The sequence below is a fragment of the Emydura macquarii genome, unplaced genomic scaffold (assembly GCF_026122565.2).
Source record: "Emydura macquarii macquarii isolate MOO-44397 ecotype Brisbane River unplaced genomic scaffold, CSIRO-AGI_Emac_v2 contig_2897, whole genome shotgun sequence".
Lineage (NCBI taxonomy): Eukaryota > Metazoa > Chordata > Testudines > Chelidae > Emydura > Emydura macquarii.
This window is the reverse complement of record NW_027133034.1, coordinates 6459163-6485341: the sequence shown is the minus strand read 5'-3', so window position 1 is coordinate 6485341 and position 26179 is coordinate 6459163. Positions and strand designations below refer to the sequence as shown.

Genomic DNA, 26179 nt, shown 5'->3' with positions numbered 1-26179 from the left:
TGAAACTGAGACACCATCTTAGGCAGGAAGGCCGGGTGGGGTCTCAGCTGCACCTGGTCTTTATAGAAGACAGTATAGGGGGGCTCCAAGGTCAAGGCCCTAATCTCAGAGACCCTCCTAACCGATGTAATGGCCACCAGGAAGGCTACCTTCCAGGAGAGGACGAGCAGTGGGCATGTAGCCATAGGCTCGAAGGGAGGTCCTGTCAGAGTGGCGAGGACCAGGTTCAAATCCTAGGGAGGCACCGGGTCACGCACCTGCGGATATAGCCTCTCCCCACCCCTTTGAGGAACCTGAGAGACATAGGGTATGAGAACAGTGACCTCCCCTCCAACGGCTGGTGGAAGGCAGAGATGGTCGCCAGGTGTACCCCTAGGGAGGCAAGGGCCAGGTCCTGCAGCTTCAGGTGGAGCGGGTACTCCAAGATCGCCTGTATGGGCGAATGGCTCGGTGGGATACCCCAGGACTCCACCCAACAGGTAAACCGCTTCCACTTGGCCCGGTACACCACCTGAGTGGAAGGTTTCCTGCTACCCAGCAGGACCTGTTGGACTTGCACCGAGCAAGTTCTTTCTCCCTCCGTCAGCCACAGAGCTTCTACGCTCTGGTGGAGGGAGTCCAGGTCCGGGTGCAGCAGGTGACCCTGGTCCTGTGAGAGCAGGTCGTAACGCCTCGGGAGCAGCATAGTGTGGCGATGGACAAGTCCAGCAGCATGCTGAACCAATGTTGTCTTGGCCAGGCCAGGGCGACCAGAATGATGTCCGCTTTGTCCCTCTTGATCTTCAAGAGGACTTTGGCCAGCAGCAGAATGGGGGGAAATGCATACAGGAGGGTCCCCGTCCAATCTATAAGGAACACATTGGAAATGGAGCCCGGCTCATGATCCCGGAGCGAGCAGAACCTCAGGCACTTCGTGTTTCAGGATGACGCGAACAGGTTCAGTTGGGGAACACCCCACCGGCGGAAAATGGAAGTCACCACCTCCGGGTGCAGTGACCAGTCATGGCACGGTAGAAACGATCTGCTGAGGTGGTCCGCCTCGTCGTTCCTGAGCCCCGGGAGGTAAGAGGCAGATATATGGAAATTGTGCCTCACCGCAAGGTCCCAAAGGCGAATGGCCTCCTGGCAAAGGGCCAAGGAGCGTGCCCCCCCCCTGCCTGTTTATATAAAACATGGCTGCTGTGTTGTCCGTCAGGACCTGTACCATCCTGCCCCTCAGGAATCTGATGAACACCTTGCAGGCCAGACGGATTGCCCTGAGCTCCCGAATGTTGATGTGGAGGCACTGTTCCTACACCGACCAGAGCCCCTGTGTGCTGAGGTCGCAGCTGATGTGGGCCCCCCAACCCACATCCGAGGTGTCTGTAATAAGAGTTATCGAGGATGTCAGTTCTCTGAAGGGAAACCCCTCAGTACTTCCCCCAGGTCCCTCCACCAATCCAGGGAGCACAGTACCTGAGTGGGCACAGTGACCACTCTGCTCAGTGAGTGCCTGGCTGGTGCATATACCGAGGCCAGCCAGCCCTGGAGAGGCCTGAGCTTGAGGCGAGCCAGCCTCACCACATACGTGCATGCCGCCATGTGTCCCAACAGCTGCAGGCAGTGCCTGCCTGGCTGTCATTGTGGGGGACCTGTGGAGATCGGTGATTATGGCAGCCATTGTCTCGAAGCAAGACTGTGGGAGGAAGGCTCTGGCCTGGATGGCGTCCAGGGTGGCCCCAATGAAGTCTATGCGCTGCACTGGGGTGAGAGTAGACTTCTGCTCGTTGATGAGCAGCCCCAGTCTGGTGCATGTGGCACAGGTGAGTGCCAGGCTGTTCCTCACATGAGCCCTGGACCTGCCCCGGATCAGCCAGTCATCCAGGTAGGAGGAAGATCTGAACCCCTCTGTGGCGCAGGTGGGCTGCCACCACCACCATGCACTTTGTAAAGACCCTGGGGGCAGATGAAAGGCCAAAGGGCAGAGCTGAGAACTGGTAGTGGCATCCAGCTACCACAAACCGGAGGAACCTTCTGTGACCGGGGAGGATAGTAATGTGGAAATAAGCGTCCTTTAGGTCAAGGGCAACATACCAGTCCCCTGGATCTAGAGCAGGAATGATGGAGGCTAGGGAAATCATACGGAATCTGAGGCGCCTGATGAACTTGTTCAGACCGCAGAGCTCCAAATGGGCCTCAGGCCCCCCTTTGCCTTGGGGATGAGGAAATAACGAGAGTAGAACCCCTTTTCTCTTTCCTGAGGAGGAACCTCTTCCACCACTCCAAGGAGGAGAAGAGAATTCACCTCCTGAATGAGGAGATGCTCATGAGAGGGGTCCCTGAAGAGGGACGGGGTAGTGGGAGAGTCTGGGGGGAAGGCTGAGGGTTGCAGGGCATAACCTCTGCATACTACGCCCAGCACCCAATGGTCTGAGGTAATGCTCTGCCACTCGGTGAAGTACGGCCTCAGTCTGTATGTAAAGGGAAAATTTTGATCCAGGGGGATGGGGGAGGTGCCACCCTCATGCGCACCATGAAAATTATTTTTTATTGTTTCCCTTGGGGGGCCCTTGCTGGGGACCCGCCGAGGAGCCTTGGCAATCCTGACGGTTGGGTGCCCTATATCTGTCCCGACCCCTCCTGGGTTGAACGGGTCGGGAAGGCGGTCTCAGTGCTGGCTGGGGCGGATGCTGGGGACGTGGCCGCGCCTGACGCCTAGAGGCCTGCGGCGTGCACAGCCCCAAGGACTTCAGGGTGACCCTGGAGTCCTTCAGGGTGTGCAGCTTGTCGTCCATGCAGTCCGAAAAGAGGCCAGCGCAGTCAAATGGCAGGTCCTGGATTGACTGCTGGACCTCTTGTTACAACCCTGAAGATTGGAGGCAGGAGCAGCGACGCGTAACGATGCCAGACGCCATCGCCCTACCAGCGGCATCTGCAGCGTCACTGGCTGACTGGAGGGCCGCTCCTGCCACCGTCGCACCCTCCTGGATGAGGGTGGCAAAGTCCGCTGCTTGGTCCTGAGACAAACCCTGCGTGAATCTCTGGAGGGAGAACCAGAGGTTCAAGTTGTATCAGCCGAGGAGCGCCTGGTGATGGGTGATCCTCAGCTGCAGGGCCCTTGTGGAACAGACCTTCCTGCCGAACAGGTCTAACTTTTTGTTATCCTTGTTCTTGGGGGTATTTGCCTGGGCCCCTTGTCTGTCTTGCTGGTTGGTGGCCTCCACAACCAGCGACCCTGGAGCAGAATGATTGTAGAGGAATTCAAATCCCTCTGCCGGAACGTAATATTTCCGTTCGGTGCCCTTGGAAGTGGGGGCAACCGAGGCGCGGGTTTGCCAGAGGGCCTTAACAAGTTTCAGGACCTGCTCATGTACAGGGAGGGCGACTCTGGATGGCCCTGCTGACCCCGATACACCTAAGAGGGAGTCCTCCTCCTCGGAGAGCTTCTTGAGCTCTAGGTTCAAACTATCCGCCACCCTCTTAAGAAGCTCTTGATGAGCTTTGAAGTCAGGGAGGGGTACCCTCCGGTCCCGGGCGGTTGTATCGTCCGAGGAAGAGGAGGAGGACTGTGCGAGGGGCCCCGTAGAAGGACCCTCCTGGGGGTCAGATTCCTCCCCAGAGGAATGGCCCTTGTCCAGCTGGCTCAAAGGAGGCGGTGGCGGGTGGGCGGTCGAGGAGGGTACCAACACCGTGCCCTGGGCTGTTTGAGTTCCCCAGGGACCCCAGTAGGGCCATTGCCAGGGACCCTGGGGCTATGCTGGGACCAGCCCCGGTGCCGAGAGGGGAGGGCCCCGGTGTGGATGGCGCCCCGAGCTACGGAACTGGTACCGCTGGGACTTGCGGTCCCGACCTGCCTTCCTCAATGACCCGCTCCAGGATGAAGAGGAGCGGTCTCAGCGGTGCCCATTGGGGGGGTGTGGCTGGAGGAGTTGGACGACCGACGCCGAGGCACCGAGATCTTGTATTGGCGTTTCCTGGGAGACCTGGAGCGGTGCTGACCATCAGGAGTGCGCTCCCACCTGGACTTTGAGGAGTGGGAGCGACGGCGCGGTGCTGAGGGCTCCCTCGGTGCCGAGACTTTTGGTGCCAGGCCCAGCACCGGGCTGCAGGCTGGGGATCGGGAGCGGTGCTGAAAGGGCTGGATCCCTTCAGGCACTGGGATCCACACCGGACTGCACACCAGGGATCGAGAGCGGTGTGAAGTGTGCCCGCTGTCAGCAGGCGCCGGGATCTGCACCAGGCTACATGACGGGGATTGGGACCGGCGCCGAGCGTGCTGTTGGATCTCGGTCGCAGAGTAGTGCGTCAGGGATCGGGAGCGGTACCGAGTGCCCCGGGACCCTTGGGTCACCGGTATCCGCACCGGGCTGCATGCCGGGGATCGAGACCGGTGCCGTGCCTCCCTGTTGGCGTCTGGGGAGTGGGAGCGGTGTCGGGCTGTGCCGGGCTATACTCCAGGGATCGGGATCGGCGCCAGGTGCCTCCAGTCTGCTCAGCTGCCGGGATCTGCGCTGGAATGTGCGCTCGGGATCGGGACCGGTGCCGGGATCCTGAAGATCGAGCCCTTCGCGAAGTGGAACTTGAATGGCCTTGAGACTGCCCTCGGTGCCGCGGTGTCGAGGAGCTCGACGGCCCAGTGTCGGAGCTGGGAGGGGAGCCTGCACTCTCGACCCTCCTCAACCGTCTGGGGGGAGACTTGGACTCCTGTCTCCGCCACCCACCAGGGCCACCCAGCGCGGGTTTACCCCGAGATGCTGGTCCCCGTGCCCTCGGCCGAGTGGGAGACGAAGGTATGGGCATGCCCATGAGGGCGCATGCCGTAGCGAATGCCTCCGGCGTCGACGGCCCTTGCAGGGGCATTCCCCCACCCCCAGGAGTCGGAGGAGGCTCCCTGCGAGGAGATGCTGGTGCGGAAGCACTTTCCACGGCACGTGGCTGGGGCATCTCCTGTGTAACCCCCGGCTTACCAGTGGCGCGGGGGAGTCCATGTGAGCGGCACCTTGCCGCTTTTTCTTCTTCGGCACCGCCAACTGCTGCATCGACTGTCCCGGTGCCGGCGGTGTGCTGCGCACCAAGGATACGTTCGGTGCCGCAGGGGAGCGAGACGGTTCTGAGTCCGGCCAGAGTGCGGACTCTATGAGCATAGCTCGTAAGCATGCGCCCCGCTCCTTCTGTGTGCGAGGTCTGAAGGCCTTGCAGATCCGGCACTTGTCCTTACGATGCTGCTCCCCAAGGCAACGGAGGCAGCGGTCGTGGGGATCGCTTACCGGAAAAGCCTTGCTGCAGACAACACAGGCCTTAAAACCGGTTGAGCCAGGCATGGCTCAGCCCTAAGCCCCGAAGGGCAACTATCTTATCTCTAATGCTAACTACTTCACTAATTACTTTACTTAACTCTACAACTCCTCTAACAACAACTACTTAGAAAAAACCACAGGGATTGCTACTTGCTGAAGAGCAAGGGGCAGACGTTCCAGACACCGTCAATGGGCGGAAAGAAGGAACTGAGGGCCCGCAGGGCCGGTGGCACCTGATATACTGTGGCATGAGTGCGGCACTCCCGGGGGCGCCAGAGCTGGCCCTACGGGACTTGCTATGGGCAAAAAAGTTCTGGGAACCAGTGCACAGGGCACGCACTCACCTATATTGGAATGGATATGAGCAATCACTCAAAGATAGAACACTAAAATATCCTTTACACGCACCAAACACAAAAGAAAAAAGTGAATGATCTCAAAAGGGTTCAGTATATTTCTGAAAGGTATCATTTTGGTTACAAAACCTAGAAAAACTAATTTCTGTAACCATAGCAGTGTAAGCAATTCTTGAACAGTAACCTTACTCAGTGTGTACTAGTACACTTAAACTCTTGTACATGTCTTGTTTCTGGCTGCTCTTTGAGAGACTCACCTGTATCCTGTAAACTTGGACTCTGAAGGATTTTTGATGTGCAGATGTACTATATTCTACATTTAGAGCTGGTAGATAATTTCTTCTTATAGGAATTTCATTTGGTTGTTGGATTTTCATGTTACCACCATTAGGAGTTAAACAAACCTGTAATATTAATACAAAAAAAACCACAAGTGTGCTTGTGTGCTTTAGTAGCCAGAAAGTCAATTTTAAAACAAATTTTAAAATGTACTCTCACACTCTCTTTGTACTCTCAAGATACTGAAATGCAACCCTAAAACTAATATTAAAGTGTTACTGATCAAATGTTAGAATGTTCTCCTATTGAAGTTAATCATTACCCCAATTAACTTGAACAGAATCAAGACTCGGGCGTAAGTTTGTACACTTATTTTGAGGGAATAGCTAACTTTTTACATGTTGCTTTCTAAAATTGATGTACAATGTCACTTTAAAATATAAACTTGCAGGTGTCATGAGCTGGGATTCAGTTTCTTTAATATTCTTGGTTGGAGATTGTTTGCCCTCCACCCCCGATTTAGTCCTATTAAGACGTTTGAGTTTAACTTCTAGCTTGGATGTGGTAACTTCAACCTCCATATCCTCACTGCCATTAGCCACCCTACCACTTCCCCTAAGCTCTTCAATAGCTTCATTAAAAACTGAGGCAAAGTATTTGTTTGGGTGTTGGGCCATGCCTAGATAATCTTTAGTCTTGACCCTATTCTCAGTGCTTAGCGGTCTCTCATCTTCTTTCCGTGTTTTCTTCTAATTTATATGGCTATAGAACCTTTTACTATTGGTTTTAATTCCCTTTGCAAGATTCAACTCTACTTGCATTTTCGAAGTTCTCACTTTATCCCTACACTTTCTGACCTCCAAGTAACAGCTTTCCTGGCTGATCCCTCCCATTTTCAACTCTTTGTAGGCTCTCTCAATCACCTGTTTGAGATAGCTTCTGCATTCCACCTTTGACAAAGTAATTCCAAGCCTCCTCCACATTCAGATACTTCAGTCCAGTCAACTTCCCTAACTAGTCCCCTTCATTTTTTAAAGTTAGCTCTCTTGAAATCAAGGATCTTGTTACTGATCTAATTTTGTTTATGCTTCCATTTAGTTTGAATTAGCTCATGATCACTCAAACATAGGTTGTCCTCTACAACTCTTCTATGAGGTCCTCACTACTCATCAATACCAAATCTAAAATGGCATCCCCTCTTGTTGGTTCAGCAACTATTTGGTGAAGAAATCTGTCAGCTATCGCCATCCAGGAATATCTGGGCCCCTCTAGTATTATTAGTATTTGTCTTCCAATCTATATGTGGGAAGTTAAAGTCTACCATAATCCCACAATTCCTAGTAGTATTTATTTCATTAAAAACATCAAAGAGGTCTCTATCCATATCCAAACTGCATCTTGATGATCTGTAGCACATCCCAAGCACTATATCGGGAACCTCCCGTAGCTTTCTTCCCCAAAGTGATTTTGGCCCAAACAGATTCCATCTTATCCATTCCATCACTTCTAATTTTCTAATCATTTCTTTGCAGTATACTGCATCATTAATATACAATGCTATCTGCCACCTTTGCCTTTACCGCACATACATTTATTATTTGCTCATATGGGGCAAGTGATCATATTTATAATTGTTTAAAGCTTTCTGCAACAAAATACGTAAGTAGAAAAAGGTGTCATGTCAAAAAGTTTGTATTAAACACGAGGAAGTGCAATGATCCTTGATTGTGTATGTGGGTGCAGATCTTTATGACCACACAACCTGTAATTGTTTATGCCTCTTTAAATAAAGTAAAGGCCGAAAACAAACTGGATACAGTAGCTTTCAAGGTCTTAATGTATTTTTTCTGGAGATGTATAAAGAAAGGTTTTCAAATGGACTCTACTAGAATATTGTCAAAATTTGATGCTGTATGTAGAAACTTTTCCTCTTCTCTTTCCCTCACTATATGTATGTAAATCTCTACATAAAACTGAATATCTAAGAGTAAAAAATACTATCAAATATTACCGAAACATTTGCTTCCAGCTCAACAATCTTGTTTTCTGAAGGTGATAGCTCACTGTATTCTTTAAATTCTCTCTCTAACTTTTCAGTTTGTTTAATGCTCATTGGCCTCCACCTTGATTTCTTCTTGGGTTTTGTCTCCCAAACTACATCAGAACTTGTAAATGAAAACAAAACAAATGGTAAATAGAGAAGAATTAAATCTTAGGCACTTTAAGTTTATTTTGAGAATTTTATCATTTTAAATAATATTTTGCTACAGTTTACTCATAGATCCTCAATACATATAAAACACATGACAGACAAAAACAAAGAAAACCCTAAGTTTCAGGTAGTATTCTTTTCTGGTTATTTTATTTATTTGTTGGTCACTTAGTCTTAGTACTAGGCAGTATTCCGTTTTGACTGCTGCTGCATATCTGTAGAAGAGGATTAAAAAAAATACAGAGTTTCCCCCTACTGGGGCTGTTCAAAATACAAAATGAAAAATTTCCTACCTGATCATCTTAGTTTCCTTTCTTCATTCATAACAAACAAGTAATGCCTCTCACCTGAGGAATTCAGAAACAGTCCAGAATTGTTCTGGAGGCTTAAGAGTAAACCCCCTTCATATGAGGCCAGTAGAAGAGTTTTGCCAAGTTTTGTTTGCATGCCAAACAACTTGTAATTACATTAATTAACCTTAAGGCTGTTTAAAGCCTTGTCTACATCAGAAAAGTAAGTTGACATAAAATATGTCGATTTTCAGCCATCACTATAATTACAGCGGTGGCTGATGTACACACTGCTCTCTTTGGGTTGATGGAGTGCGTCCTCACTAAGACCATTTCCACCGACCTAAGGGACAGTGTGGTGGGAGCTCAGACACCCATCTCTCGGCTCCCGGGATCCTTGTCCTGGTGCGTCCTGGGGAGCCGGGTGGCAGGCGCCCGCGTCTGGCTCGCAGTTGGGAGTTGGGCAGCAGCTACCCGCATCCCGGCTAGCAGTGTGGGGTGGCAGCCGCCCCCTGCCGCGTTCTGTCCGGTTCCGACTAGAGGTGGGCTCCAGATGCCCACAGCTTGCCTGGTCCCAGCTCGCAGCTGGGAGACAGGAATCAGCTGGCCCAGGCTTGCAGCAGCCAGACTGGGAACCAGCCTCCCCGGCTTTCTTCCAGCAAAGTAGTGAAATTGACAACGACAGCCCCTCCACTGCTGCAAGGGGACGCAGTGTCTACACTGACACTGCGTCGCCCTAGCTCTGCCGACAAAAACCCTACATCTCTCATTGTGCTGGTTTTATTTTGTCAAAAAAACAGGACAGTTTTGTCGGTGGGGGATTGTAGTGTGTACACCAGCACCGTTTTGTCGACAAAAGTCTGTAGTGTAGACCAGGCCAAAGTCTCTCTTTACAGAAAATTTTCCATTAGTTACAAACTATATTCTGGTCATTTACCAGACTACCAGGGTGGACTGAATGAGGAGAGTAGCTGCTAACCAAATAAAATAATCAGAAATTTCACATACTGCTCTACAGCCTTCTCACCCCAGCCACAGAAATGGCAAGAAGTGAGCAGTGAATCTCAGAAGTGTGTGTGGGGGGGAAGAAAATAAGGCAGATTTTCTATTATTACAGTAGAATAATAAGCCAGTTCCTCCCATATGAAGCAAAAGCTTTGTAATGGAAGAAACCTACATTGCAAGTTTCCTCAGATGAGACTCAGACATTTTCTACCTACAATGCCTCACTAGGATCCTTAATTTCCTCCAGGAATGGTTTCTAGCATGTGAACTGGTGCAGGATTTTACCATTTTGCCTGCAGCATCTTTGAGGCCTTAAGTGCTTGGTGTTAAATCACTAATGCCAATACAAAACTCCATCGGCTTCAAATGGTATTTTGGATGATGTCGTAACAGGTTAAAATCATTGTATTGTGTGTGTGCCCTGAGTCTACGTTGAGAGAGGAGTGATTGTAATTGTTGGAATATCTGTTTTTTGTACTTGCTTTGTAATTGTTAGTTGTTTTTTTTTAGTTTTATATGTGTTTTGAAAGTTTGTAAGAGAATAAGGGAACAAGATTTGTGGTAAAATAAATTGCTTAAGTTACTTACTGTTATAAGTTTTGTGTCTAGAATTTAATCGTTGTATTGAATTTTTGTTGTTTGTAATGATATAAAAATGAATCAGTAAAAGGAAGATTCAATTTAAGTAGTTGTAGCAAGTTAATAAATAAAGGCTATTAAATGGTTAAGGATCTGAGTAAGAAGAATCTGTCTTAAAAGGGGATGTATACGAATCGCCTTAGTGCCTAAAAGCACCCTTCAAACCGCTCCCATGATTTAGGAGGCTGTTTGTCTCTGATAATCTTGATAAGCTTATCAAAACATGGCACTTAGGCACGTCAGATGACATGAGATGAACATGGTACAATTAGTACCACTTAACATACACTTAAAAGACATATCTTTAGAGCTCTATAATTGTCCATTTATGGCACAATCTTTCTAAAGGAATGTTAAGGAATGAAAAAAAAATTGATGGGGGAACCATTTCTCAACATGTGATAAGAAGAATTTATCAGAAAGATTTCTGATACTATAAGAATAATCTTTTTCTCATAACACAACAGTTAGGTACTAATTTTGAAATTTGTCTTTCTAAATGCAACTAGAATAGCTAGTTGCAGGCTTGTCTCCTTTGGCAATCCCTGCCAAAACTTGACATCTGAGGATCTTCAGTCAAGGAGCCTGATGCCATCAGGATTGGTACCCACTGTTCTACAGTGCTTGGTTTTAGGACAAGAATCAAGCATCCCGGAGAAATTCTTGTGTAGCTGAGGGTCACCAGAAGTTCAAGATTCTTGTTTTTTCCTCCTTACACCGGAAATAAAACTTAACAAGATCAATGAATGAATTTCCTGGTTGAATTCTACCTGGATATGAAAATGCATCAAAGAAGCTAAATGAGAATTCCACTCCTTTTTAGATACCCCAGGATGTTAACTGGAGGTGGTACAGGTCCACATGAAGATGGAGTCCCTGGCTGAAGAAGTCTGGTCTTTTCTGCAGCTACAATGGAAGTTCCTTGACTGTCTCTAGAAGATCCAAACCAAGCCAGTGCAAGAATACTAGAATGACTTAGATTCTTTTTCCTCTTTCTTGTATCTGTTACATGAACTGTTTTGAAAGGCAGCAGATTCTTCTCTGCACCAACATTGCTTCTGGAAGAAGCTTTGACCCCTGGTTACTCCCCAGTTTTGGAAGAGATGTAAACATTCATGCTTCACAACATATGCCAATCTCTAACAGCCAGTAGTAGGAAAATTTTCCTTTCAAGCAATTATTCCAGAATTGCCCACTACAAGTTTTTTTTTTAAACCTTTTCCCTGAAGCAGCTGATACTTGCCACTGTGAGATTCAAACAGAATATTGGACTTGATGGACCGCTAATCTTTTGTTCAGACATGTCACTGACAGTGGTGCAAGTGAACTAAAAGGACAAGTATGCTGAGATTTTGAAAAATGCTATAGAACAATGTGTTAAATGGTATAGAACAATGCGTTAAGCTCGAGAGAACTAATGTCTTCCTTTTACCAAAATGAGGGATTACAACCCCTCAGCTGACTTGTCTCCAATGTATAGCTCCCCCCTCTGTTAGGTATGCTTCTGTAGTGAGTATGCAGGGATTTACAGTGAAAAACAGATTGTTTTTTCAGCATGTTCTATGTACTTACATGCGCACAAGTGGGGTCATTTAATCTGGGGATGATGCCTAATTTTGATTGTGTCTAGTGTGCAGTTCTATATTCTACAAAGGAATTTCTGGAGACACATTCTGAGAAATCCAATTCAGAGATGATACCAATGCATGGCACCAGCAATCCTAGTTGGCAACTGGCTATGGATGACTGCTGTGAGAAAAATAGTGATTCAGTGACATTTTGGTTCTTTGACCATAATTTTACCACTATGGCAAAGATTTGTAGAGCCATGCCTATTTTTACCTGGGTAAGCACTTCTTTGCATTAGGATCAAAAAGTTCTTTCTTGATTTTGAACTATTTCCAGCACCTGGCAAGTTATGAGTGGGTTTCCTCTCTCCATATACAATACTGATTGGAATTTTGTCCCTGAATGGGTACAGATGCATAACTTGCAACCTGAGCCCTGTTGTAGCTACTACCAGCTGTTTTTAAAGACTTTTGGAGCAGTGTACTGATGAAAAGGAAGAGGAATAGTTTACCCTTCTGGATGAGTAAGGGTTGGTGGCTTGAGACAGCAAGGCATGGCTTGCCCTCTGAGAGTCCTTATAAATATAGCACATCTCAGACTTGGTTAGATGCTAGTAGAGCTTCTCTGCTGCTGTGACTGGGGGGGAGAGGGCAGAGAGAGCTGCTCATAAGGTGCTCTGCTGGAGAAAATAGAGGGTTATAGCCTCAACACTATGGTAATTCCTCAACTCAGAAGAGGGAGAGAGGAACTAGAAGCTAAAATGAAGTTGCTACTGCATAAAAACAAATGAAATTAGTTATAAACATACCACTTGCGAGAAACTGAACTGCTAACTTGTTCCCTTGTCAGAGGAAGAAAATCTGGTGACCTAAACTGAAAGGTAGGCTTAGACCTGGAATCTCCACAAACAACACTGGACTGCTTCCAAATTCCACAGCTGGTAGGTATTACCCATTAGTGATGAATGAGGAGAGAAGCTGTGCAGCAGAATGTTACATTTAATGTAACATACTGTACATGCACACCCATACAAGGCAGATACCAATTTGAAGCATAAAACTAAATGAAAATGGAATTCCCACATACAAATATGCAATGATTTAGTAAAACAACAAGACGACAAGATCAGACAACAAAAAGTATGAAACTAAAAATAAAACTAGCTTAGTTTAAAATGCTTGAATAATACTTACAATAACTCCCCACTGAATAGATTACTTTACCTTGTAATTCCAATGTAGGACACTTCTTGCTTTGTATAATTGTTGACTAAGGAAATTCCAACATCTTGCAATGATAGAACAATTTCTTGTTCTGCTAGTTCTGCTTTTTCACTTTCATATGTTGCTTTAAATACACTCTCATCTTCAGTGAATAGGATAATACGTTGCAAGCCTTCAAAAAATGAAACTAAATAAACTGTTTTTTTATTATCCAGGATGATAGGTTTCATTATGTCCTACATGAGGGAAAAAAACCGAAAAGTTTGCAACTCTTGTTCATTCTACTTTGACAAACATATAAATTTTGTAGCAACACGGATATTGACAAATAAAAGCTACAATGGGAAGGTATGACACTGGAGAAGGTGAGTGGAAGAAAACAGGTCATATTCATAAGAAGTACATTACATGAAATTCAAAAATAGTAAAATTTTAAATTATGAAGCCAGATCCCAACTGTGAAGCACTCATGAAGACAAGGGGACTAATGGGAATAAAGTTAAGCATATGTGTAAGTGCTAATATTATTCCCCAATGGGAGTTATGCACATGTTGATCATTAATTAAACTAATGCAAACATATTGGAAGTTAACAAAATATTTGGTTCTGCTTTATTAAAAACAATGAAAAGAAGAGGAAATCTATATTTACCTAATGGAGAAGCATAAAACTGAAACCAAAAGAACTGTTAATGTAAGAGAAATAAGTGAACTACACATCAGTACTGTTTTCTGTAAGTATAGACTCGATAACATAAAACATTTCTCGGGTGACTAAAATAAAAATTCAGTTTTCATGGCATTAATGTACCAGAATGTGTAAAATATTCTTGTACTTTAAAGTATTTCCATATAATTAAAAAGTAAAATGGAACAATATCTTAAATTATGATTGGTTATTTTGGCTCTAAAAGAGCCTTTTGGCAATTTTCTTAGGTCTCCATAATTAAGAATCTGTCATGGTTTTCATAAATTAGATTAAAGACTAACAAATTTCTGCAGGCATAAGGTTTCGTGGGCTGTAACCCACTTCTTCAGATGCAACCCACGAAAGCTTATGCCTGCAGAAATTTGTTAGTCTTTAAGATGCTACAGGACTCTTTTTTTTATAAATTAGGTTGTAACAGAATCTATTCTCCATTCTTGCACAAATTCCTATTGATTTCATTAGGAGTTGTGCACTTAAAATTGGGTGTAACATGGTTCTGTGTTTTAAATATGTGGTTTATTATTTGTCTCAGCAGTTTAAAGAATGACTCCTATAACAGATTCCCCTGTTCATGTAGGCAAGTCCCCTGTATAACAAAACTGGCAATATTTAGGTATTTGAATAAAAGCACTACCCATTCATTAGGAAAATGACAAACTTAACCAGGATGAAATCTCTAGGATGCTACAAGAATGACTGTACACTCTGAAGCATTTTTATTCAGAAGATCACATGCTATTTTTTTCCCCCCAAATAATACGGTATATAATATACTTTGTTCTACAGCCCGTAAGGTGTTTCTTCAAAAGTGTGCATGAAGAGCCTAATCCAAAGCCTACTGAAGTTAATGAGAGTGTTTCCATCAACTTTAGTGGCCTTTGGATCAAGCCTTAAATGAGACAGGTTTCTGCAAGACAATGACTTTCATGGACTGTCTGCTACCCGTAGAATAATACATAAGTATACCGTCTTCTAATAGTGTGTATTTAAGACTGTAAAAAACAAAGCCAGGGTATTTTTCTATTTGTTGAGATATTATGAGCATGTGTTTAAAGGCTATTGCAGTGCATAACACAAGGGAAAGAGCTTTAGGTTGGCAGGCAACCTTAATATCAACATTTTTGACTTTTGAATACTTAGCCATGTAACTACAACCACATTTAAACAAGTATTTTAATCAAGTACCAATTTTTAAAGAAAAATATATCAATAAATAAAGTACAGCTAGCCTGCTAGTGGCTGTGCCAGAAAGCTGCTTTGATAATTATGAGTATCAGAAGCACAATTCTGTGGTCTAAAATCCACAAATAGAAATACAGAATCACTGTATCACAGATAGCATTGGTAAGAGTTCATTATGTTAAATGGTATACATACATCTTTTTGAGTTACTTCCCCATTGCACTTTCCACATTTCCATTTCAACTGTCTAGAGCCTACTGGATCAGCCCAGGTGTACAGCACTGCCTTATTTGGCGTAAGACAGTCTTCCATCACATTGAGAGAACTGCAAAATAATGATTAACATGAACATTCAATAACCTTTTACACAAGAATTTCAAAATCTAACACGCCAATCATACAATTGGAACATTTATAACCTGTCGATTTCTTCTCACTTTCATAATATCTCTATCAATCTATCACTAGTGGTTTCCTATTTCTTGGCAATACTCCACTTGGAGGACATTAATAAAGGTTTTTGCTTTGTTTTTTTAAACTATAAAAGTGTGAACTTTAAAGCAATATACCATGTGTAAATAATACACACACACAATTTTTAAAGGGGAAAAATTAAAATCATCATCACATGTTTATAATTTTACAAAGTGTGGGATAGTTCAGCTTAGTGGAATTAGAATTTTTCAAAAAATTTTTATTAACAACATAAATGAACTTCTCATACACATATTAACAAATCTTATTCCATAGCCTATGTTTGTTTCCTTTAAAAACTCCACTTGTGTTTGGTCAACCTGTGTATCCATTTTATTCAAATTCCAAAAATGGCATGAAATATACTTGATATTAATTATTAGTAAAATTTCCATTCTGTTTCATAGTATCTCTACTTATTGGTTACTAATGGGAAATAAGTAACAAGAAGGCAGAAAGCAGAACTTAGAAATCAAAGGAATCTAGGGTGAGTGCTGTCTATCACACAAACATTTCTAGAGAACAATGTATTTATAGATGCAACTACCTGCAACATGCTCTACCACAGAATTTGGTGGCAGAGGCATGAAGGTTTTTCGTCTGTAGTGTCTCAGTATTGTGGATATCTGCAAAAAGGTAGAAGCTTTACAGATCTATTCAGCCTTGACATGGCTGGGGATCTGGTGCAGTATGTCGTAATACCATCTGGAACTGGTCTGTCCCCACTACAAGGTACTGTTTTATTTGTTTCTTCGGTAAAGAACTTAATCAATTTACAATAGCTTTAATATTGCATGGGGGATTTCCGAAAGGCACTTCAACAAGCTAGAAATAATATGATGTTCAAATGCCACAACTTCATTAAACAAGCAACAACAATATAAACAAACAAAAAGAGGCAAGATTAATGTAGCTTTTGCAGCAAACGGTGCCTATAGCTACAGAGACAAACTAACAATCACCCTGTCTCTTGATTGGCAGACCTCCACACAGCAAACTAAAATTTTCAGAACAGTCCATTAATTTTCTGTCTCATTAATTAATGTCTCCATTGAGACATCAAAAGGTGCCATTTTGCAGAGGTGCTGAGTATCCACAGCTTCTACTGCCTTCATTTAGAGTTGTGAGTGTTCACCGCTTATGAATAATAGGCACAACATGTTGTAAGTTATGCACCCAGAAAATGAGGTACATGAATGAGTGGCCAGGTGTGGCAAGTCTATGTAAAGCCAGAGATAGAACCCAGTTTCCTTGGTTGCAGATAGTGTATTATCCACACCACCATCTTTTTTTAAATTCTCGTAGCCCCATGCCTCCTGGACAATACAACACGGTTTCATTAACAATCCATCCTGTCCAATGAATCAAGCAGGGGTCTTTTAGGTCTATTACCAAATTCAGATTGTAAACTTTTTGGAGGCAGTGATCGGAGGCAGGTTTTCCACCCAGCTCCACTCCTTGAATGCCACTCAGGTGGCTAAAATGGAGTGGAGACTGGTCACATTCCTCTAGTTGGTGATTTCCCAGTGGGCCTACAGCCAGCATAGATTTCTCTTATACCACCCTCCCAGCAAACCCTCATACACGCATGTGAGAAAGTATGCTAGCTGGTGTAGGTTTGAGCAGTCCCCTCTTTTCTTCCTTCCCAAGTATGACTCAGCAATGCAAGGAATCTGGCCTCCTGTCTTTATCTCTATGAATTACCCAGTTCATTCTGGGGCATTTGTAAATAAATGTGTATATTTTACACACATGCAAATATGGAGTGGTTGAAAGCATAGTAATCAGTGAGAAAAAAAGTTACTGATTTTGTAACAGCAGACTCAAAGGTTGGGTGTTATTCCCAAATTGTATAATTTTAGCTGTGAAAAAATTTCAAAACAGAATATTACATAAACAGATTATTATTATCTAGGTTACATGCCTTGAGTACACCTCCACCTCATGAAACATACTGAATATTCCGGATTTTTAAATCTCATTTTTCACAGCTCTTTGAGAGAGAGTACGCAGCAACACAGAAAACTTGCATGTGTACATATGCATACAGTGTAAGTTGCATGTGCTCTCTCTCTCACACACACACACAGCATACGTACATGCAGACTGTGACACTAAGCATATATACATATGCAAGTTTATATATACAGTCTGCACCTATGTGCTATGGAGAGTTATATAACAATATTGCATACATACCTCTGCCCATACTCAATCGTTTCTTCCTTGGTATGGTTAATTAACAGGAATGGAGCTGCACCGTCATGGTAATCAGATAAAGTAATTACTGTAGAATGCTCCGTCAGGTTAACATCCACTATAACGCCACCAAGCTATCAGATATGAAATAAGAGTAAATATCTGTGGTGTGATAAATCTTTTAATGTATAAAATACCATTTACTTTTTACATTATTAAAAAGTTTATCCTCATAAGCTAAATCACAAACATCAGTATGTTTTAATCTACTTTATTATATTTTCCTGATCATATATGGTAAGTAAGGAGAGAAAGGCTGCATTTAGTGTTCCAAGACTACACAGGCATGCTACATCTCAAATATTTAAGATATTTGCTAGAAGAGCAATCCTTCCCTGGATCATTTACACTCCAGGACATTTGATGAGTTTGTACATTCTGACTTCAGCAGTGTGATTTTGTCGAGGCAGTGTCTAACCTGCTTACCTGCAAAGCTGGAGAGCACCATCGGACATAAGACTGACATAAGATCTACCCAACAAACCAACCAGCGGTAACAAATATATATTCTTAAGCCTGTGAACACGGCTCTTGGGATGCTTAATTTCATATGACGATATTGTGCAACTTCAAGGTAATAAAACATGCACTGTATGAAGTTCAGAAATATATAAAGTTTTAAAAAAGCCACCATAGCCATCAGGAACACCCCCATCCCCAAATGAATGGCTCTGGACAGCTCTACAAATATGGCAACTGACCATAACTGCTGTTATAAACTGGCTACTTCTAGCATTCTATACATTTCCAATGAACATAAACCAGGAGTAAACCGAAATGTATAGGTCAGTCTGTCTCCAAAAAAGCACTTTTAATATGGAAAATTAATTTAGAAGCATATTGGCTTGTATTTTGACTTATCTCTGTGTTCATGTTTCCTAAAGGAGTTTATTGAGTCTATTGAGTTTAAAAAATTAAGCTGTATGTAAAAAAGTTCTTCATTCAAATAAATGTTCAATAATAAGAATCAAACCCACATTTAATAATTAACTGTAGTACAGGCAGCAGTCCTAGAGCACAGTCTGAGTCCTTTGACTTTTCCATTCAGATACAGTGAGCAAAAGTGGTAAAAGTTATAGTTCATTTTATAGGATCCTGATAGTTTACTGTACACTGTGGTCTAGATCCTCAGCTCACATATATCAGCACTGCTCCACTGACTTAAATAGCGCTACCATGCCTTTTATATCAGTTGAGTATCTAGCTTACAATCTTTCTTCCTCCACCTTCACTTGACATTGAGATAACAGAGTCACTCACACTTGGGCCAAAAGTGAACAGATAAACTGCAAAAAATGCAGACTTATAAAATATAGTGTATTACTCTACCTATTTTCAGGAATAAATAAATATAAACTGTAACATGAGAGATAATTAAAGGAATAAACACTAGCAGCAAATACAATAGGCCTAATTCTGAATTCATTTAAATAGGATTTCATTTATAAACCAGGAGTAACTCCACTGAAGTCAATACACTTATACCAGTGTAAACTCAATGCAAGTGAGATAGGCATGAGGCCCAGTCAATATTTGAAATAGCTGGCATTTCAATTTTGACAATTCATTTTTTGTGGAACATGTAATATCTATATATTTGGAAGGGAAGAAGAGTTTTGTGCGGGGTGGGGTGGGGTTAGAGTATAGATTTCTGTTGTCATCTATAATTATTAAAGAAAATAACTTACCTTATTGTCCAAATACAGTAATGTACAGTTTTCTTGCTTATTAAAATGGACAATCTTGGGGGGGATGTCAGAGTTTTCTACTCTAATCAGCAGCTTATTTGAATCATTTTCAGGCCAAAAAGGAATGCACTAGAATAAAATAAATTTTATGTTCAAATACATACAAATGATAATAGGAAATTGCTAGGCAGCCCTCAAATGGCACTTTTCTTCTTATTACTATTTATTATTTTTGTTACAGCATTAAGAAGCCCCAATCACGGACAAGTACCCCAGTGTGTAAGCACTGTACAAGCACAGGACAAAAGACAGTCCCTGCCCCAAAGAGCTTACAATGCAAGTACTCCAAGAGAAGGAAGATGGATACCGATGACAGACCGATGAGGGAGTACAAGGAAACAATGAGACAATACTGGTCAACATGATAGGCTGTAGCCTCAGCCCCGCCCCCTTACAGTTCTCAGCAGCAATAAAAAAGAATTGATTTTTTTCAAAAACTTTCAACTTAACCTCTGCAAACTGAATTAGGAGCTCTGTTAGGATTTCTTAAACAGTTACCTAATCTAAAAAGGATAAACTGAGAGGAACCCAGAACAGTTATATGCTGGAGCAAGGGAGTGGAAAGAAAGAGGGGTGAGGAACTAATGGTAAAAAAGGCAAGGAGGCCACGGCATATAACATTTAAAAAGAGAACAGCACCTATAATGGAAAATGGAATTAAAATGTAGAGTATAATAAGAAAGCCCTGTCTTTTAACCATCAATTTCCTCTTTAATCCGTTTAATGTGTATGATGTCAGGTATTTCTTTCTCCTTATTGCTGAGGAGGTCCCAACCATACATTCTCAAACGCTGGTGCACAGGTGTGACATCAAAAGACATAACCAGTCAGTCATAAGTATCACTATGCAAAGCCATATTCTAATTTAAGAACTTCAGTATCTCTTTTACCAAAAATTATGAATTATTTATCAGCTTTAACGGTGACATTCAATGACAAAACTCTCAGAGTAGTATAGTAGTAAAACCTAGTATTATATGTTCAAACGCCTAAATAAGCAAATTAAGTGGGGTCTCAGCATGTTAGAGAATTTTTTTATACTTACCTTTTCTTTTCTATTGAAGGACTGTGCAATTAAATCCTAACCTGCATATTGCTCTTTACTGGCAATGTTTCACCCACTGTCTTTTTTAACATTTTCCAATTTTATATACTGTATTATAAAGACCAATTAATATTTTGCTACTAGTATAATTAATTCCTTTCTTTCACTGTTTGTCAAACAGTCACTGAATTTTTTTGTCATTTATTGAAGTTGCACTTTATTATTATTATTATTTATATTTCAGTAGTATGTAAAGGCCTCAACCAAGATCATAGCCCCATTGTTCTAGACAGTACAATCACATAGGAAGAGACAAAAAGCTTATTTTCTAAATAGAAAATACAGACAATGCGGGAGAAGGGAAAGGGAGGCACTGAAAGGTATAACAACTTGTCCAAGATCTTACAGAAGGTCATAACGAAGCTGGGAATACTAGCGAGGTCTCAAGTTCCATGCACATACTGAGTTTTAAAAAGCATAACTTTAAAATTTAGGGTGAATTTAGTTCTTATGGAAGGAGAGACTAAGCAACAGCCAGAGATTGTTTGGACAGATATTAAACAAGCCTACCCAGAGAACACTTCCACTTTAAATACATACCTGCAACATCTGATATTCCTGTAATGTGTCTCTCCAAAGGAAAACAAAATGTACTAGTAGTACTAGGATGAGACTAGCATACCCAATTATGTGTGACCCTACAACAATTTGAACTCTCATCTCCAAAGGTGAAAGACTGGTTCACTAACTTACCATGCCATCAAGTTCCCTCTCCCATAGATTCTCAGACCCCAGGAAGCAGGAAGACAAGAAAAAAAATTATAGTTAAATAGCAAGACTGAAGATGTTATTCAAGTAAAAAAGATATGCTACAGACAACAGAAATTCACTATCATGAAGCAAACAAAAAGGAGAATAAACTATGAAAGGTAAAATGTGAAGATGGAAGGGTAAAATGTAAAATGGAAATTAGGAAAGCTAAGAGGAAATCTGAAGATTAAATAGCCCAAAACAAAGACAAGTTGAAAGACATTAGTTCCATATATCAGAAGCAAGAAAATTGCAAAATGGAGTAATGGTAGCTTAGGGACTTTGAGAAAAACTAAACAATTTTTGGCACTAGTCTTCGCTACAGAGCATGTTGAGGTAATGCTTATACCAAACCTCTTCTTTACAGGTAATAAGTGTGAAAGAGTGGGATATGACTGTCAAACTGTAATCTTCAATTTATGCAAGGAACTCCATTTTGTACTGTGTTCTGAAGGCATGTCTAACCTTGCCATTGTGATGTACTGAATCCATCCATCTCATCACAGAGCAATGTGGAGCCATCAACTTGGATTGTGTCTCAACTGCTGGCCCAATCCCAGCAGGACACTGGATTTTCTACCCAGGGGCACCAGCATGGCTAGTGGAACTGCAGCTTCTCAGCCTGAGCACATGGTGAAAGGGAGAGAGACTGTATTTAAGAGGGGGTAACTTCTGTGAGACGGTAGGCCATTCATTACCACATGCAAGAAGAACTGGCTGGAGACAGACGGCAGGACAAACGCTGCCCACCTTGAAATGCTGACAAAACCTCAGAATCACAGAAGGCTTGAGTTCTTACTGGGTTGGAGAGTGAGAGTTTCTCAGTCCTTTCGTTATTTTACAAGTATCTCTAACTCTAGTGCTTTTTAAGAGTAAAGTGACTCTGGTTAAGACTTCCTTTGCTAAGTTTATGTTCCTTACTTGCCTGCCATGTTGTCTCTGAAGGGGTTAAACCAGAAGCCAGAGTGCCCACAACTAGGTGAGAAACTCTTTAGGAGTATGTGTAAGCAACTGGGGGCTTAGGAAGTCAGAGGCACTGGTTTAAGGGACTTGAGCAACTGGACTGCAGAGTCCCAAATCCCAAGGAAGGGTTCAGACAAGAGGTCTGTGCCTGGGAATATACCCTAGAGACCCAGAGCTAGAAGCATGTGGAGCCCAGAGGTTGGGTCCATTTACAACAGAATGGTGACCATCTAGAGGGGGACTGGGCCAGGCTGTGACAAAGAAAACGAGGTATTGTCAGAGCCAAGGTGTCAAAAAAAAAAAAAAAAAAAAAAAAAGGAAGGAAGGAACTGGCATATAAACTGATAAGTTTCAGAGCAACAAGTGGCCTCAGGACTAGATAGTAAATACACAAGAGGTTTGGAGGAACTTGAGAATGAAATGGTACAATTTTAATGAAAAATGTCAAAATTTGAAGCATACTTATCTGTAACTAGGGTTCTTCAACACGGGCTCTGCATACTCCCACTCTTGGATGCTTCCACCAGTGTAGCTTGGATAGAACCTTAACTATGATTGCATGTTTGGAACACTCACAAGCTGCTCATCTCAGTGTTTGTGAATATTTGGAGGGTGACTGTATAAAAGGGGCATTGTGCTCTGGCCGTCTCAGTTCCTTCTCCTGTGTTAAGTATGACCCCAAGGAAAAGGGGAAGGAAGGAGGGGAGTATGAATGCAGTCCCTCTTGGAGAACTCTGGGTACAGGTAAGTAACCTTCATTTCCTTTCTAAGTGTCCTCTGAATATTCCTGGATTATTTGACTAGCAGTATAAAAGTCCTAGGAAGGTGGGCCATGGAGTCAAAATTAAATAAAGACTTGAAAATTGCTTTACAAACCCTGCATCTGTTTAGTAAAGTAAAGTATGAATAGGGCTCCATGTAGCTGCCCTGCAACTTGGTACAAGGTCTTCAGTAGAAGTCATAGAGGCTGCTTTCACTCTAGTAGAATGTGCTATAACCCCTTTGCAGAGTGGAACAAATGCTGACATACATTTCTTGTATACAAAACCTAACTCCTTTAGACAAAATGTGGGTAGTGATAGTTTAACCATCTGTGTAAGAGATGAACAGGCTGGTCCTTTGTCTAATGTTTATTTCTGTCTAAATAGTATACTAAAGCTCTTTTAGCATCAAGAATGTGTAGTCTAGCCTTCCCTACATGACTAAATAATTTAGGAAAGAACACCAGTAAATTACTTGCTTGATTTATATGAAACTCAGAAAACACCTTAAGTAAAAACCTAGAATCAGGACATAGCACTAATTTGTCCTTATGAAAGACAGTAAATGGTGGCTCAGCCATCAATGCTTGAAGTAATCGCTATTATAGAAGCTCTTTTAATGGATAAATGTACACATAGGTTCAAAAGGGTATTGCATGAGATAAATACTTAATTTATATCTGCCAGCTAAAGATCCTGTACCATCTTGGAATCTAAATAAAGTCCTTTTAAAAATCTTTTAACCATATAATGAACATACACTGATTTATTATCCATGGGAACATGGTGTACTGAAACTGTGAAGAGATTGGACCCTAACAGAAGACAGCAAGAGAACAGACATTTTAAGATGTACCAAATACTCTAAAATATACTGAATAGGTACTGCATAATGTGGCAGCCGTCAGCTCCCCTCTGGTGGGTCCCACGCTTGTTCTGTCTCTAGTGGGCCAGACGTGTCCAGTCACCCCGTCTTCCCTAAGGAGGGGGGTAGGGACCCGGGCCCACCCGCTCCTCCGGGTCCCAGCCCAGGGGCCCTAGGAGAGGCAGCTATGTGCTGCTGGCACCATGTTCCCAGCTGCACTGTCTTCCCCTGGGCTACTTTTCCCCCTCCTTCTGGCTCCTTGAGCCGGATACCTCCGTTTGTCCACCGGCCTCTGCACTCCGTTCTGCTCCTCCACTTTAAGTCAGCTCACTGTTCCCCTTCACTTCAATCCGATCCACGTCACTCCGATGCACAGCACAGCACAGCACAGCACACTCCTCCTGCTTGTGCCCTGACTGTTTGGGGCGGAGGGCTTTTATGAGGCTCCTGGCTGATCCTTCACTGGCCCCAGCTGCCCCAATTGCCCCCTAATGGCACCTAGCTAATCTGCAGGGAACAGAGCCCTGAGCATTCTTGGGCTCACATACCTCCCTTCCTGCACTCTCCTACTGCCCTCTGCCCTCACTATCTCACAATAAGGATATATATTATTACTGTTTGCTCACAATAAAAGCTTTTCCATTACTGTGCATAACAACCACCTGTGAATTCTTTCCTTGAATTAATCAAAACACTTTGTACTTCTAATGAACACGACTTTTCGAAGAGTCTCAAAGTCCTATCACCTTTGCTGCTAGGTGAAGAGACTGAGGATCCATGCGATACACATTCCCTTGCTGATGTGACAACATGTCTGCATACAGCAAGTCTACATATTCCCTTGGACAAGTGAATCAAGCCAGATACCATGGTTGCCTGGCTCAAGCTGGCATTACCAAAATCATTTTGGCGCTATCCTTTCTTAACTTTCTTATCATCCTCTAAATGAGAAAAGGGTGGAAACATGGAGACTATCAGAAATGCATCAGCGGTAGATTCCTTGTCTCTTCCTGTCCATCACTTTGTGTTGTGTTACGATGCAAAGAGGTTTATTATTGGTCATCCTTACAACTTGAATACTTCATTCACTACTGATACCTTCAGGTACCACTCATGCATCTGTGACACATCAGGGTACAGCCCAGACCAGTGGGAGGCTGTGTCACCCCGACCCTGTAACCTGGGGTATCTGGAAAACCATAGAGTCCAGTGCTATTCAATATTTTCATTAATGACTTGGATAATGAATATTCTTATAAAAGTTTTAGATGACAGCAAGCTGGGGTGGCAAGCACTTTGGAGGACAGGATTAGAATTCAAAATAACCTAAACAAATTGGAGAACTGGTCTGAAATCAACCAGATGAAATTCAATAAAAACAAGAAGGAAAAATCAAATACACAAATATAAAATGAGGAGTTACTAGTTAGACTGGGTACTGCAGAAAAAGATCTAGGGGATATAGTTGATCACAAATTGAATATGAGCCAATGTGATGCAGTCGTGAAAAAGGCTAATATTCTGGGATGTATTAACAGGAGTGCTGTATGCAAGACATGGGACATAATTATCCCACTCTATTCAGCACTGGTGAGGCTTTAGCTGGAGAATTGTGCCCAGTTTTGGGTGTCAAACTTTAAGAAAGATGTGGACAAACTGGCAAGAGCCCAGAGGAGAGCAATAAAAATGATAAAAGGTTTAGAAAATATGACCTATGAAGAAAGGTTAAAAAATGTTGGTTGTTTAGTCTTGAGAAAAGATCACAGAAAGGACTGATAATAGTCTTCAAATATCTTAAGAGCTGTTATATAGAGGAATGTGATAAAATGGTTACTAACCTTCCATAACTGATGTTCTTCGAGATGGGTTGCTCATATCCATTCCATGTTAGGTGAATGCATGCCACATGCACCAGCGCAGGAGATTTTTCCTTCAGTGGTATCCGTAGGGCCAGCTCTAGCACTCTCTGCAGTGGCACGCATATGCGCTGGTATGAGGCGTGGCGCCAGCCCCTCCCTCCCTCTCAGTTCCTTCTTGCCAGAACTCCAACAAAGCTGTAGGAGGGTGGGTCATGGAATGGACACAAGCAACACATCTCAAAACATCAGTTACAGACAGAAGGTTAGTAACCATTTTTTCTTTGAGTGCTTGCTCATGTCCATTCCATGTTAGATGACTCATAAGCAGTGCCTCTGGAAGTGGGCCAGGAGTTAATGGATGTGCCAACTGTAATACCACTCTGCTGAACCCAGCACTGCCCTGAGCCTGTTGAGTGATGGCAAAATGGGATGTGAAGGAGTGAACAGAAGACCATGTCACGGCTCTGCAAATGTCCTCTATTGGAACTTAAGCTAAGCAAACCGCTGATGAAGCCTGTGCTCTTGTTCAATGGGCTGTAAGAGTGGCAGGAGGCACGATCCTTGCCTGCTCGTAACAGCTCTGGATGCAGGCAATGATCCAGGAGGAAATCCTCTGGAATGAAACTGGCAAACTTTTCATTTGCTCCACAACCAC

The 26179-nt window shown here is 43.1% G+C and overlaps 1 protein-coding gene across 2 annotated transcripts in view; it reads right to left on the bottom strand.

The window, feature by feature from the left end:
• VPS13A (vacuolar protein sorting 13 homolog A) overlaps nt 1-26179 on the bottom strand; it is a 271467-nt gene that overhangs the window by 49611 nt on the left and 195677 nt on the right. For both annotated transcript variants that reach the window (XM_067568877.1, XM_067568878.1), the window contains exons 51-56: nt 19162-19290; nt 17414-17547; nt 14936-15065; nt 12850-13085; nt 7923-8076; nt 5890-6036 (exon numbers count right to left, since the gene is read on the bottom strand). In XM_067568877.1, the coding sequence (XP_067424978.1) occupies nt 5890-6036; nt 7923-8076; nt 12850-13085; nt 14936-15065; nt 17414-17547; nt 19162-19290 (930 nt within the window). The remainder of the gene's footprint in view (nt 1-5889; nt 6037-7922; nt 8077-12849; nt 13086-14935; nt 15066-17413; nt 17548-19161; nt 19291-26179) is intronic.